Below are 15,662 nucleotides of genomic sequence, written 5' to 3'. Positions count from 1 at the left end.
AATTAATAGAGACCGGAAAAATTCGCGGATTCATTCGGCGATAGGCTAGAAGTCAAATACATATACCTTTTAGATGATTTTGCTATTGGCTTACTGTTCATCTGGACGAATCTCAACCAATTATAAAACACCAACCAAAGAAGGATCGAATCACAGACAAACAAGCTGAGACGACTAACAAGTCAGCAGCAAATGAACTGCCTTTATTTGCCCGAGTGTACAGGGGAATGTGCAGTCTATCCTGAAGGCCGTCGAAACCGCGAATTTTTCCGGTCCCTAATCTACATCAATATTATGGCTGTTTCACAAGATCAAATATTTATTGAATTCAATCTGTTGCATTCATTGTACATGATTTTCGATATGTACATTGAATTCAATACAAATTGAAGATGTTACTCAACTAAGCTTATTCTTATTAACTTATAAGTATTTTGTTTGTTCAGTACATAAAAGTAAAAGATTCGTTATTATTTAAATAATGAGCATCTTTAAGCAATAACGTTTTCAAAATATTTACATAAACATAATGGAATATATTTTTTAAATACTTTATATCTACGATCACATCAACGGCAGTATTATGTAATCAATGAGGTAATGAAATATCTTGAAAGGATATTTTCTTCTCTGTAAAGTAAATTTGTAATGCAGCCCTCTTAATGTTAGTCTTGTGAGTTATTTCGTCTTCTAATATGCTACAGCAATGTATAAAATTAAGTTTTGTTAGTGTTTTAGTCTTGTGTAATGTTAAAGTGTAATGTGATAAATTCAATAATTTTTTTGTAAGTTCGTATTCATAAAGGTAGGCTACATATCGTATTAAGATAAATAGTATAATATTTGTAAATTTAAATTCTTTGAAACAACGTCGATAAGAGGTTCACCTACCTCTGTTAAACTGTATGATGGTGCATTGTAAAAAATTAGGTAGTCTGACTTAAGTGAGATTGTATTTAGATTGTGTGTGATGCATATGCAATATCTAAGCATATGCATTTATGTTATTATCCTTTTAAAACGTTACATGATGAATTTCGTATACTTTTTAATGTCAACTAACATTATTTATCACGGACTATTACATCCATATAAAGAATAATTACCACATGTTTGAAGATTAATTGTATTCCGATACGTTTAAAGTATTAAAATTTTTAGATTCAACTCATACCATAGTTGTATAAGTGAGGTTTCTTGATTCTGAATCCCTGCATCCGCAATTTCCTAGTGAGCCGCCGGTCAGATTGTCATCCTCTCAGATTGTCGAGGAACCAGATACATTTTTCGTCGAGTAAACTCGAGCTGTCAACCTTCCCACTAATCCTGTGATAAGGGTATAGTAGCTTTATCACGCGCTGCGGCTACAGTTCCTTCGGTTGAAAAAGCCACTAAATCTCACTGTTAAAAGAGAGAACTTCTAGAGCAGAATATTGGAAATAAAATTTTACTGACACGGCCTCTTAAGGGGCCCGCCTCGTCAGGGGTGTATGTGTGTTAGTGAGGCGGAATGATAAGCGCGACGCTAGCTGGTGCTTCCAGCGCGGTATAGCCTCTAAGCGCAAGTCTCTGAACTGGCGCGCATTCGTCTCGTAGTCACAGGATAACTGTGAAATTTGAGCGGTGACCGTAACATTATTTGGCGGAGAAATGAAGATAAAGTTGTTATGCAAGCTCCTTAAGTGCTTTCAAGAATCTGTACTGATTGTTTTTTGCCTAAAAATTACTCTGAAAACACGCGTTTTAGGCATTTTAACGCTTCTAAAAATACAGTTTAAAAACTTAATCCAAAATTAAAAGTACTTTTCGGTCCTCAGCGAACTCTTAAATGCTATTCGTAAATAGGCCCCACTCGGATATCTTGAGTAGTTTTGAAATCGCGTTGTTTTTCCTGAAGCTCTGCACACCGTATGTGTGCCCAGGTAGGCGGGCCCCTTAAGGGCCCCGCCTCGTCAGGGGTGTATGTGTGTCAGTGAGGCGGGATGATAAGCGCGACGCTCGCTGGTGCTTCCAGCGCGGTATAGCCTCTAAGCGCAAGGCTCTGAACTGGCGCGCATTCGTCTCGTCGTCACAGGATAACTATGAAATTTGAGCGGTGACCGTAACATTATATGGCGGAGAAATGAAGATAAAGGTGTTATGCAAGCCCCTTAAGTGCTTTCAAGAATTTGTACTGATTGTTTTATGCCTAAAAATTACTCTGAAAACACGCGTTTTAGGCATTTTAACGCTTCTAAAAATACAGTTTAAAAACTTAATCCGAACTTAAAAGTACTTTTCGGGCCTCAGCGAACTCTTAAATGCTATTCGTAAACAGGCCCCACTCGGATATCTTGAGTAGTTTTGAAATCGCGTTGTTTTTCCTGAAGCTCTGCACACCGTATGTGTGCCCAGGTAGGCGGGCCCCTTAATAGGCAGTTGCTTCTCTTGCAGGCGGCTACCAATATTACAAGGGAACAGTCCAGTGGCGATATGTGGGTTGATTGAATGTGTAAGCAATGCATTAAACCATTTTAACTTAAATTACTAAATCATTACGAACTTACTACTAGGAGACAGTTCAGAAAACCAACATGCCTAAGGAATAGAGAATTTTGTTTTAGTAAAATGTTTATAATGTTTATTTACTAATTTATCACGAGTGGATGTAAATCCCTGCCATAGTAGATTAAACTCACACTCAGATTTGATGAGCCTGGTACTGGTGGTGACTCGCTCCGCCAAGATGGACGACGCTCATGTACTTCATTCTCTGTGTCATGAAAGGAAAGCTATGCACTAATGTTTTTAGTTCTAAAAATACCAAACGTAACCCAAGTGTTCAGTCACTACTTATATATAAGCTGATTTCGACGGCCCTGCTTCGCAAACATGTTGATCACATCGTCGTAAAACGTATTATTTTTTGTTATGTCTTACAATACCTTTTTTTTTTCAATTGATAACAAAGACAATGCTGAGACCCTCGATTGCCCTTGAGAGTTACGGAAATACCTGTATATGTTATTATCTTCAGGACAGAAGGATCTTTCTGCAGATGAAATAGTGGTCGGAATCGTCAACACCAAACAAATGTTTCTATGCATCGGGAAGAGTTTCGTGCAAATCATTCAAGTACAAATATTTATGTAACTCGGCCACGCTGTTCTTGTGAAATTCTTTTGAAGAATAAACCACGGAAAGTTCGCTTCTCAGTCTGGCATAATCGAAGAATTTTCCATAAGAAAATTTTAAGGACTGGAATAGTTTTTCGGGAAATGATCGTGAATAAACAGAAAACTCAATGAAATTGAGCAAACCAATGAAGAAGAGACTGCCAATATCACCAAAGCTTTACTTATTTTTTCTTTAATTGTGTCTATGATTTCAAAATATAATCGTCTGTAACAAGTATTCTTGTCATCCGAAATGTCATCTATCTATTCTTTTTTTGGGCTGACTATCTTCTGTCAAGCTACCAAATTATCCTCAATTTTGCACCAGAAATCATAGAAACTATCACGTAGTTTCTCAAGATATTGCTGAAATTGTTCTACCCTTTCAATGCATTTTTAACACCACATAAAATTAAAAAAAATGTCTAAACCTTGTTCCTGATGCGTTTATAATATCTCGCACTTTAACCACGTTTCAATTATTGACAATCGCTGTACGTTACATGATTAAAACAAGAAAGCTGTTGACAGGACAATCATGGTGCTAAGATCGTTGTAGAGGAGAGTTTCCCCTTTCCCCGCTTCGATAAGCGGTGTCTGAATTTCCAGTCGGCTGATAGTGGCTGCAAGCAGGAAGCTATCTGCTTACAGCGTGCACGGCTGGGTTGACAACTTACAGGCGGATGGTAACGGGATGCCCAGCTGAGCGGACCTCCGCCCTCCCTCTGGCACGCACATTCGAGGGAGGGGGTGACGGTCTGGCCAATAAGAGCTCACAGCTGCCTGTATTCAAGAGGAGAAGTGCTTACAGAGGGGTGTCGCGCTGCTGTAGAGGGGTGAGGGCGAGTAGGCAGCTCGGCCGGCTTCAGCCAGCCTGTAGGGATGCCGTGCGGTTAGGGAGGGGTGTCCACGGTCTAACAATTACAAACAGCGAGGCGTCAATGAGGCGGTATGATAACAGACTGTGTTTTAGCTATTCCAGCATTTATCATTGATAGATGCCACTTCAGAATGCATTACCACATATGTAGGACATTTTCAAACTGTAAGCGCTGCTTACAATGCTTATGTAGAATATTCGCCCCTGAAACAGTCGCTAGTGCAGGCATACCTTATTGCAGTCTAATGAGCGATGAGATATTTTCTTTTATGTGAAAATGCATGCACGTTTGTATAACTTAACTGTTAATAACATAGTCTGTGTAAATTACATAGACTACGAAGATATATAGATATGAAGTCTCATTCCCAGATTTTATTGGGATGGTGTATTGAAATTTCCGGTGCCCTTCCCACAAGTGAACCCTGTAACCGCTCCTGCGTATCTGAGGTCTAAACTAGTGACAGCGCTAAGAGCCCTTTCACGCTGGATCACTAGTGTCCCATACCGGCGCCATCACCAGTGTCCGGTCCTGCAGGTACATCGCGCTGAGAGACTACAGCTCCCACAGTTCCGACAGCGGCGGGCAGTCGCTGATCCAGTTGCATAGGAGCGTTGGAGCGTTCGTACTGGTACACACGTGATTCACAGGTGAACTTTGTCTTTCGGGAAAATTTGACTGCCTCTAAGAAGACTCACACCATTAAAGTGATATATGTATATAATGTGTACGTGTGTGAACTGAGATCGTTGTTAAGACCGTTGCATGATTGTATTTTGTTACACAAGCTCGTTTATTTACTTTTTTATATCTCAGTGAATTGACCGATTGGTCCAATCAATGCTGTTTGATGGAGGTTTTATTTTAATGTAAAAATTGGCATCTTTGTTTTGCACAATCAATTGTATCACATTGTAAAAATATCTATAGTTTACCTAATATGTTTGAGTGTAGAGTGGGTAGAGTAAAAATAGTGGACTTAAGAAAGTGTGATTACTTTTTGGACATACATTAAAACTATTGTAATTACATAAAAAGTGTAAATATTAACTTATAAATATATATATACATTAAAATAATCTACTCATCCTGTCCGGATCTGTACTTTACACACTCTTAGCAAAAAGTAACATTATTCAGTGGAGAGAAAAAATCCTGTGCATCAAGTTACTTTGCTACTGTTCTGGCACTGTGAAAATATATCAAACTTGTAGATATTCTTTTATTTCTGGCTATGGTTGGTGAGATGTGCTTTTTCACGCTTCACTGGAGCAATGATAATGAAGCCAATGCTCTACCGAACGTCTATTATTCGCCACATAAACCGAAGTAAAATTGCTGTACCAAACATAAAGGTGAGAAAAATAGCTTGGCATAAAACATTTTTCTGCAAAATATGTGTGCCTCTACTCATAACCTATAGGAGCAAGTTACATAGTGGCATTAATTTTTTTTAAGTGGCCTTCATTAAAATGATGTGGCACAGTGATAACTTAAAATTTATAAATTCCTATATATCATATAAAATTAAAAATCACATGAATATGAACACTTAAAATGATTGTACAACGCTCATATTTCCTATTTTCAAATGAATAAATACATAAACATAAAAAAAATTAATTCTGAACAACACATGATTAATGTTTCTTTAAAACAATTTTTTTACTTTTACTCAATTCTGAAACATTCACTTTTATTCATACCTTACACGATATATGGTTACATAAATTCAAGTCTGTAAAACAAAGCAAAAGAAGCGTGAAAAACAAGTATAATTAAACGTTCTACTATTTTAAAGAAAAGAACTTGACTCATAAAGCTTCTTTTTAACAAGAAAGGTTGTAAAACCTTTCTATGGCCTTTTACCAAGTATTCGAGGTATACTATTTTATAGTATGAAATATTGAATCATATACGTTTTATTTCAGTTTTAATTATTCTTCACTTTAGCGGAATGTGTTAAGTTTCCTCGTAAGTTACATACTTACTAGAAGTATAAATATGTAGGCATGGCGAGATCATAAGTGTAGGCCTATTCAAAAAACTTAAATTTCTTAGGAAAATAGAGATGGCTACCTAGGAAAGATAGTCTTAACAATAAATCGTTAGCCAAGTTTTCATCGGTGTTATTTAAAAGGGCTAGTTAAAGTTATACAAATTAACACATCACTACACATGTAGTATTTTATTTTTAAAAAAGTAATAGCAGTTTCCTTATAAAAAGTAAAATGTATAAAGAGTTTTTCTGTTACATCTTTTGAAATAATAATGTTGCTTAAAATGTTATCAAAAGAAAATCGTTGTTCTTTTTTTTAAGGAAATAAATAGCTGACTTCCTTGCTAGGAGTGCGAATTTTAAATTTTTTACTTCATATTTCAGAACACTTTATGTTCTAAATCATACATTGGGTGTTCAGTGTCCCACACATGACATTGAAAAATAAACTGTAACTTCTCAAAAACCTTTTTACTTTGGTTTTTTTCGTACACTTCATGAAAAAGCAAACCATTTTGAAGATAATTGTAAAAATATCAGATGTTACCGATCTCTTTTAAAATTGCTTATTTATATCCGTTATAAGTTAGAATAAATTGTAGTTAATGCATGTCACGCACGAGATTATTTTTATTTTCCTTATAAAGAAAATAAGGTATTTTATAAAAATCCTTTTATGAAATTACTGCATTGTGAAATATTCCTGTTGGTATTTGATGCTCTAGATAAAATGTAACTAAAAATAGTTCGACTGTCAAAGACGTGACGGTGTCGTTACATTGGCGATTACTACTATCTTCAGTGAACAGTAAGATAATAGCAATAACATTATACTGCCTAAAGTTGTAAGCTAATCTTTTTTCTAATTCTTAATAATAGTTTTCCATTTCTTAAATAAATAGCATTTAAAAGCGAATGATGGAAATGGGCGTATAATAGAAACGTTGATTAATTTGATTAATAAAGATAACAATAATATATAGAGTTACATATAATTTTTTGACGTGACACCGTCTAATAAATCGATGAACGCTGGCTGCACGCACGAAATTGTCCCACTACGGATGTCCCTCCCGCCGCGCGCCGCTTGTCATCACTGGGGCGAAGCCCCTCAGCGCGGGGGAGGTACAAGTCCTGTGAGGGGCTCTTGTCCTCCCTTTTAGTCATCTTACAAGTGCGTGAGGGGTTAGAGGAATATTCCCCCTCCCCCTCTCGGCAGTCAGTGGTTTTTCTGGGTAGCGAGCACACTCCCAGCAGTTATCTAACAGGAGAAAAGTGTTGGCAATTTTCCCCCGGGTTACTTTTTGTTTTTCTCCCCCCCCCCCCCCCCCGCACACTGAGGATGAGGGAGAGTGCAGGATTACCCTCCTGCACATTTTCCCTAAAACAGTCGTAATTTTGAATATTGTGGGTCTTTCGTACGTGAGTTTAAGCATTTAGCCGAAATTATTTGTTGCAAGTTAGTCTGTGATCGTGGAATACGACCATGTCTCCTATATAATAATAAAATTTGGTAGTTAATTTTTAATTAAATAATATATGAATTAATTAATTTGTGTGGAATTTAATTAGTTATTAATGGCCGGACGTTTGTCGAAGTCGGTGCTTCGTCAGGTGTGAAAGGGAATTGGTTCTGGCCAATTATTTGCTCAGTTTTTCTGACTTAACATTAATTTAAACTGCGTGCGGATTTTTAATAAATTTTTAATTCCTGTGTATTTATTACTATAAGTATTAATATTGTGTATGCGAGAAGTACCGCGTGTTTTTGAGTTGAAAAAACTGGCTAGAATTCGTCGAAGTCGGTGCTTCGCTCTGATTGGCTGTGTGTATTTGGCTCCAGCCAATCACAGCTCAGTCCGCTCTGCGGGCTGGCCGCGGTGTTTTCCGTGGATTGATACGCGGTGCGGGATTCCCGTGGCGTAGGAGTAGGTATTTACGGTTATTTCAGGGAATTCACGACCTTACTCGCAGCCCGTGAAGGTTGCCAGGGCCTGAACCAGCAGGAGAGTTTTCATGGAAGGATCAGCGACAGTATTGGCGAGGAGCATGAATGGTTTTAGGTGTGCCATGAAGGAAGCAAAATTGGTTTCGCGAAGGAATTTTAGCAGGTCTTGGAGATCGGAGAGTGCGGACGGAATTCCACCACAGTCGCCGAGAGAGGATGGCCCGGGGGAGTGGCAGGGAGTTTGGGGGGGGGGGGCGGTGTAATCGCCAGTTTTCGTACTATTGTTAGCCACCTGTGCGTAATAAACTGTGGGCCGAACTGGTTTTGTAGGTGGTACTGTTGCGAAAAGTGGGAAGCTGGCTGGCGTGATCTGAGGGACACTGCTTAAGTTTTTCAGCTCGCGAGTTCGCGGAATCCTGTCTGGCCTGGACATGTTTGAGGTACACTGGGAAAAGTTTAGAGTTTCCCTCATGTATTCCTTTCCCTTTGCAATTGGCGCAATTTGGGTTTTTGTCAATATTTAGGCAGGCGGCGTGAGTGTGGGGCCCGGCGCAGTGTTTGCATCGTGTCGCCAGGCGGCAGAAGTTCTTGGTGTGCAAAAACTGCCAGCATTTATTGCATTGGGCGACATCAGAAACTCGTTTTTTGTATTGTGTGACAACGACTTTCGTCATATTGATGACAGATAGTGTCGTGAGTGGCGGCAGTGTGTCATTTTTACTTGCAGTTACACAGAAGCGGGGAAGGGGCTCCTCCCAGGAGTGAGTGGGATCGACAGGGTCTGTGGTTCGAGCCTTGAACTGGTATACATCGAGGACTGAGTACCCGCCCGCCTCGAGGTCCTCTTTGATAGCAGCTGTGGGTGTTTGTTTGGCCATTTTTATTACCACTTTTTGTGGCAGCTCTGATGCCGTGCTGAACGTGTAGTACGGAATGGGGGCAGAGTCGAGAAATAGTTTGATCAGTTGGTAGGCCTGCTCGTGCTCGCAAGCGATCTGAAGTCCCTCCCGCACAAGAGCGATTTGTGCGCCGCCAGGGGCCAAGGCTCGCACGCGAGTGACGAGCTGGTTGTAGAGAATGGTATCGGGGATGACCAGCCTCAGAGCATGTTTGTTAATTTTCTTGGCGCGCGGGGTGGCAGGCTGTGCTGCAACGCCCTGTATGCCAGGGGTGGCTGCTGTGTTTTGTGTTGTCACTGTCTGGGTGGTCGATGCAGCTGACACAGGCTCGCGTGTGATAGCGCTGTGTGTGCGAGGCGCTGACTCAAGTACTGACCCTGTCGTGGGGGGGGGGGGGGCGCTGTGTCAGCAAGTGGCGCGTAGCGGTTCGAGTTCGAGACCGTGGTCGCCTGCGGAAGTTTCCGCTGCCTTTTTGTTTGCTGTTGCCAGTCTTGGGTTTTCTCGTGTTGCTCCCTCTCCCACCTTGCACGATCCCGCAAAGATGCGCTGTACGATTCAGCTGACACTGTGATGGATTTTACAGAGGACCTAGAAGACCTAGATGCAACAGATTCGCAGTCTGAGTCTGGGTAGTTTGCCGTATCCATGGTTGTATCTGTATTGTCCTGGGAGGAAACGAGTAGAGTCAATGTGCTGAGCTTGTCGGGCTGGAAACTGCCGCCAGGATAGGCTGCACCGGGCGGTATTTGTTCTGGCATGGACCTAGCTGGGAGTCCCTGCTCGTTCATTCCGCTGACCCCCCTCAGGGCCGGTCCAGAGGCTCGGTCGTGGGAGGGGTGGGAAGCCATGGGAGAGTCCTGTGTTCGGTGTTTGCTAGGAGCAGTCTGAAGTAAATGTTGTAGTGCTATCTCGGTGTAAGAGGACTCGCCGCTGACCCAAACGGGCTAGGCTCGAGGTGACCTTTTGGGATTTATAACCTCTTCAGGCCGGCTGTAACTCTTGTGTCCGCGGAGCTAACGAGGCGAAGCGACGCGCAGAGAGGAGGCAGGGCCGCACTCCGACGATGCTCACGACTCGGTAGCTAGGATGGAAGTGGGATGTCCCGCCCACGATTTTTTATTTTTTTTTATTTTTCCTAACCTAAATTAAATCTAAGTGTGTTGGGGAGGGTTCCGGGTTAGGGAGGGAGACAAAGTGCGTCTCAGGCCGAAGCCCATACGCTCTAATCATGCAGGGTATTAGCCATGCAGGAGGGGTAGCATGCATCGTGTGCTAGGAGGGGATTGGCCAGCCATGGCAGCGATTGGCGCTATAGCTAACTCCCCTCACTGACTATACTAGGCTAAAACTAGATAAGTTGGGCCCAGGTAAAACCTGCATAGACACAGGGAAAACCCTGGGCTCTGACATGCGGGATGCAAAATTTCATGCATTAATATCAAGCAGGAGGCTTACGGGAAAACAGAAGGATGGATCTGGAAGATGAGTTGGACAGAGTTTAAAAGAGTCTACCATGTGGGGGGGTTGGGGGCTTGGACATTGCTGTCCGCATTGTTTTGGGTGGCGCTGGTTGTTTCGGGGGCGACTTTAGTCGTTTCCCGCCAGGCTGCCAGCCAGCCCAAAAATTACGAAGAAGGAAAAATTTAAGTTAATTAATTAATTTAAGCTGTAATTCAAAATCTCATGCCTTTCAGAACACAGCCGGCACTGGAGGTGAGGCCTGCCAGGCGAGCTGTGCCATCAGACATGAGGGTCAGCACTAACACAACAGGTAGAGAACCCCAGGGGGTCAACCATTCACCTGTGTGCTTCGCACTGTTTTGAATTGGCACTGTGTGTCCTTATCGCTGGTGGTGTTGTGGTGTGTTGATTTCGCATGTTTAACGCAAAATGTTGTGTACTTAAAGCTATATGCCAAAAAAACTAATTTTTTTTGACACCTATAATCTAGATTGTGTGTGTTGTTCAGGGGGCAGGGGAGGAGTTTCGCATGTTTAACGCGAAATTTTTAGTGTGATAAAAGCTAGTAACTAAATCTATCTATGACGAACAGCCAGCAATACAAGTGTATGTGCGAAATTTTCCCACCAGTCCGCACCCACGTAGTTGGGGTCCGGCCTCGGCCGCCGCAGGCAGCTGTGATTGGCCGGCTGCTCGGCCAATCGCGCATCGCTACGGGGGGCGATGCGCGAGGATTGATTTCGGACCGTTTGTATTTTTGTGTTATGTCTGGATCATAATTCCCAAGTGATGAAACATGCGGATTTAAACTGTTAAAACATTTATCGTAAAATGTTTGTGTTGTACGAATGTAAAAGTCTTGCAAAGTTTCCGTTTCCGTTTCGCGATGCAAAGCTTCTACAGGACAATACACTGGGGCGTCTGTAGCGATTCGAAAACATTTGTTTTGAATTCGCTGTAGTTTCGGCAAGTGTGTGCGAGCTGCGGTTGCCCAGACAGGGGCTGCATATGTTATGATGGGGCGGATAAGGGCTTTGTAAAGCAGCAAGCCATTTTTGACTGTGCTGCCGCGTCGCCTACTCATGACTGGGTATAGGGCACTGATTCTAGCCTGCGCTTGCGTTCGTTTGGCGTCTGTGATTGCGCCAAAGCAGTTTCCTGTCCATTTGTACGCCTTAATATTTGACTACATCTTTGTGAGGGATGTTTTCGTCAAACAAACTAATGTGTGGCCTGTTTTCGACAGGAGTAATGCGTTTGCGGGTAAACACAATTGCTTCAGACTTAGTTGTATTTACTTTGATTCGCCAGGTCGTGCACCAGTGTTGGAACTCGGTCAGTGCGACTTGTAGTCTGTCTGTGGCTAGCTGGAGGTTGTGAGACCTGCTATACAGCACCGTATCGTCTGCGTAGCAGCCTAGTTTGACGAGGCGGTGTGTGGGGCGTGGCATATCGCTTACGTATATGTTAAATAAGACAGGGCCTAGGATGCTACCTTCTGGTACTCCTGCTCGTATTTGTTTGATGTCTGATAGAGCTCCTTCTGTGAATACTCTGAATGTTCTGTCTGCTAGGTAGGACGCGACTAGCTTGATGTAGCAGTCTGGAAATCCTGTTTGATAGAGTTTACAAATCAGCCCCGCATGAAAAACTCTGTCGAAGGCTTATTCTACATCGATAAACGTTGCGACTACATAATCGTGTGCGTTAAATGCACTTGTTATCTCTTCTGTGAGACGCACTAATTGGTGTACTGTTGAGTGAGTACTGCGGAAGCCGAACTGTTCATTAGGCAGTATGTTGCTATCGCAAATGTATCTGTTGAGACGATTTAGTATAATGCATTCTGCGACTTTCGACACAGTGCTTAAAAGGCTGATTGGTCTGTAGTTTTGTGGTAGTGTTTTGTCTTTACCCGGTTTGTGGAAGACTATAACTTGTGCTTCTTTCCACTGAGAGGGGAAAATATTTAATCGAAACATTGCATTTATGCATTCCGCTAAGTATTCAAGTGTTTCGTTTGTGAGTTGTTTAAGAACAACAGCTTGTATGCCATCGTTTCCAGGAGCTTTGCGCGGCTTCATTTTTCTGATTAGATTGCTCGCTTTATTTCTTGTGCTTGTGTTCGCAAGGGCTCAGAGACTGTGGGCTGTCGCAATTTAACACGAAGTTCGCGGTAAATTTGTGCGGTGAATTGCCTGTCGCAGGGCTGCATATTAGGCTGGAAAGCTGTTTCCAGTGTGTCGGCGAAGGCCTGTGCCTTGTGTTGGGGCTGAAAAACTACGCCGTTGTTTGTTTGTAGGGGCGGGATTTTATCCGTTTTGTTTAGAATTCGTTTAGTCAGGGCCCAGGCACTGTCGTCCTGGGTCTTGAGTTTTGATATTTTTGTTTCCCACTGGCTGCTGCGCCAGACTGAGATTTCGTCGGATATGACTGTTTTGAGTTCATTGATTCGGCGTTTCGTCTGTTGTGTACGGCGCCGCGTGTATTCGCGCCGCAGTCGATTCTTTTGTGCGATCAAGCTGCGGTTGTACTCTGGCAGTTCGTCATGCGCTAATCTAGCCTCCTTTTCAGGGATGCACTGGCTGATACCCTCCTGGATTTTTACAGTTAATTCAGTTATCGCAGAGTCTAGATTTTCACAATTTTCAATATTAATTTCGGCCGCGTCAGGGAGATTAATCATTAAGTAATGTTTAAATCGTTGCAATCTGCGTTCTTGTAATCCCTAACTTTGCGCGGTGGATTTTTATCTACAGTTGCGTCATCGAAGATTAAGTGAACAGGGAAATGATCTGATGACATGTCGTGTACAACCTCGAGTTCGAATCCCGTGTTGACACGCTTATTTAGGGCGATATCTAATATATCGGGTATGCTATTTAGTCTGCCAGAGTCATGTGTTGGCTCTGAAGGAGCATGTACATGATAGTTTTTACTAAGCTGGTGAGTGTAGAGTAATCTGCCGTTCGCTGTAGCGCGCCTGCAGTTCCACTCTATGTGTTTAGCGTTTATGTCGCCTACAGCGAGGAAGCTCGGGGCCGCACCATACAGAGCGTCCAGATCCGCCACGCTGAGGGACCTACCAGGGATCGCATACATTGAAATGAGGTTTATTTGTTGGCGGTTAATAGTCAAATTAATACCTATTGCTTCTAAATTTTGAAAATCGGGGAGCTGGCAGGCAGAGTGCCTGATACTGTTGTGTACTGCCAGGGCGACTCCGCCGCCTCTGGCATCGCGGTCGCGCCTGTAGATGACATAATTTAAAATGGTTAGCCTATCAGTCGGTTTTAAGTGCGTTTCACTTATCGCTGCTATTTTTATTTGATATGTATACAGGTGGTTTATTAATTCCGTTAATTTATTTTTAATGCCACGTGCATTCCAGAATAGGAGGGAATTTAACTTAAAATTACTGGCCGAGTTTGTGTTGTGAACCGGGGCCGCATTATTCATCGCCGCCATGGATGGTGTCGGCGAGCGCACACACGCAATCCATGGTTGCACGGATTTTATCGGCCATGGATTTCGCTGGGTCGAGCCAGATTGCCATCAGTTGGCAAAGTGGGCCGATGGCACCGCGCAATTGAGTGTTGGCCCTTAAGGACTTATTGTTCAGGAGGAAGGATTGGACATCCTCCAGGAGTGGCACCTGCGTGTCGGTGGCGGGTGAGGGTGGGGGAGGTGGTGACACAGGTGCTGTGTCAACAACCATGGTCTGGGCAGCTGCTGGTGGCGTCACTCGTCGCGGGGCCGCGGCGGGTTTTTCCTTGGCCGGGGCAGCTGGGGCAGCTGGGGCAGCTGGGGTCGGTTGTTGGTGTTGTTGTTTTTGCTGTTGTTTGCCATTGCCCTTCTTGTGGTCCGTCCAGTTTTTCGTTGGCTGCTTTTGTCGCGGCCTGCGCTGCCAGGGATTGTTGGCGACGACAGGGAAGTCCAGCTCGTTGTAGCTGGGTACACCGTGGTGTGTCAGTGCCTCGAACCTGTTGTTGGTGAACTGCGTGAAGCCCGGAGGCGGGTGGTGCCTCGGGGGGCCCCATGGTTGGGGGCCTGGGGGACCGAAGAAGCCCGGTGGGGGTTGTTGTTGGGGCGCGGGCTGTGTCGCGGCTGGTCTGTTCTCGCGGATGTCGCGGCGAGACTGCTGTTCGCGCGCTTTGCGGACCTGGGGGGGAAGGTGCCTGCGGCTTTCCTTTTTGTAGGCACTGCAGCCCTTGTAGTTGGCGCAATGCTGCTGCTGGCAGTGTGTTCCTGTTGCCCGGCCAGAGGGCAGTCGGGGGCGCGGTGCGGGCCACTGCACCACCTGCAGACTGGGGCGGCTCTACAGCCCTTGCCGACGTGGTTGAATCGCTGGCAAACACTGCATTGACTAGGGCCTGAGGGGCGGTGGTAGTCGTCGACGCGGATCGGCATGCCAGCAAATTCTGTCAGGGCACGGATTTTCTCGGCGTCGTACGTCTGCGGCACCTCTATTACGAGCACGTCACATTTTTCGCGTTTCTGCCGGTTTTCAAGAAACCAGAAGTTTTGTACCGGCAAGTTGGCTGCAGCGAATTCCTGCTGTAGGGAGTCGTTGGGCGTGTGGCGGTGCACGCCACGCAACACGAACTTCTGGGGCGTCTCCTCCCGCTGGAGCAGGACGGAGTGCTGAGCGCCGATGACCTGAAGGGCCTTAATGGCGCGGTGGTACTCCGTGATATTGGCCGTATGGACCATGAGCTCATCGCGGCCGCGGTTCTGGCAGACAAACTTCTCTGCCAGGGCTGATTTCAGGGCGTGATAGACCCTCGGATATTGATGCCCGGCATCCAGGAACACAAATAATGGCTTCATTTTGGGAACCTTGGTCGCTGGCGCTGAAGGCGCTTGGGGGGCGGGAGTAGGGGCGGGGCCCTCCTCGTCGCTGTTGTCCGCACTTCTATCGCCGTGGGCACGCTTTGCCCTCTTGTTGGACACTGTGGTCCAGCCTGGCTGCTCGCCACTGCCTGAAGAGCCTTCGTCCATGTCGCTGATGTCACTCAGTCCTAATCGCTCAGTTGCACCCACTGACCACTCCCCGGGGCTAGTTAGCCGTGTTCGTGGCTAGGCTACAGGGGTTCTAACACCCCGTGTGTCGCTGAGTTCGTCGGTTGTCAATACCTTTACCTGTACAGCTACAACTGTTACCGCCTGTGCGCACTAGGCACACAGGCACCTTTCTAGACTGTCTGCTGTCGGCTGTGATAGCACTGAGAAGTGCTATCAACAACTAAACAAGCGAGACTGCAGGAGCTGCTCCGGGACACGTCCGTCCACCTCCGCAGCGCAGGTACGCATGCGTGG

The 15,662-nt window shown here is 44.3% G+C and overlaps 1 protein-coding gene across 1 annotated transcript in view; it reads right to left on the bottom strand.

Annotated features, from left to right (window-relative positions):
* The window catches only part of LOC134534396 (uncharacterized), a 110,175-nt gene extending 94,831 nt beyond the window's left edge, over nucleotides 1-15,344 (bottom strand). The window contains exons 1-3 of the mRNA XM_063372860.1: nucleotides 14,675-15,344; nucleotides 13,999-14,591; nucleotides 10,981-11,032 (exon numbers count right to left, since the gene is read on the bottom strand). Of these exons, the coding sequence (XP_063228930.1) occupies nucleotides 10,981-11,032; nucleotides 13,999-14,591; nucleotides 14,675-15,344 (1,315 nt within the window). The remainder of the gene's footprint in view (nucleotides 1-10,980; nucleotides 11,033-13,998; nucleotides 14,592-14,674) is intronic.
* Between the last annotated feature and the right edge of the window lie 318 nt (nucleotides 15,345-15,662).

This window comes from Bacillus rossius, chromosome 7 (genome assembly GCF_032445375.1).
Source record: "Bacillus rossius redtenbacheri isolate Brsri chromosome 7, Brsri_v3, whole genome shotgun sequence".
NCBI lineage: Eukaryota > Metazoa > Arthropoda > Insecta > Phasmatodea > Bacillidae > Bacillus > Bacillus rossius.
Note: the sequence above shows the minus strand (reverse complement) of the source record. Positions and strands in the feature narration are given on the sequence as shown.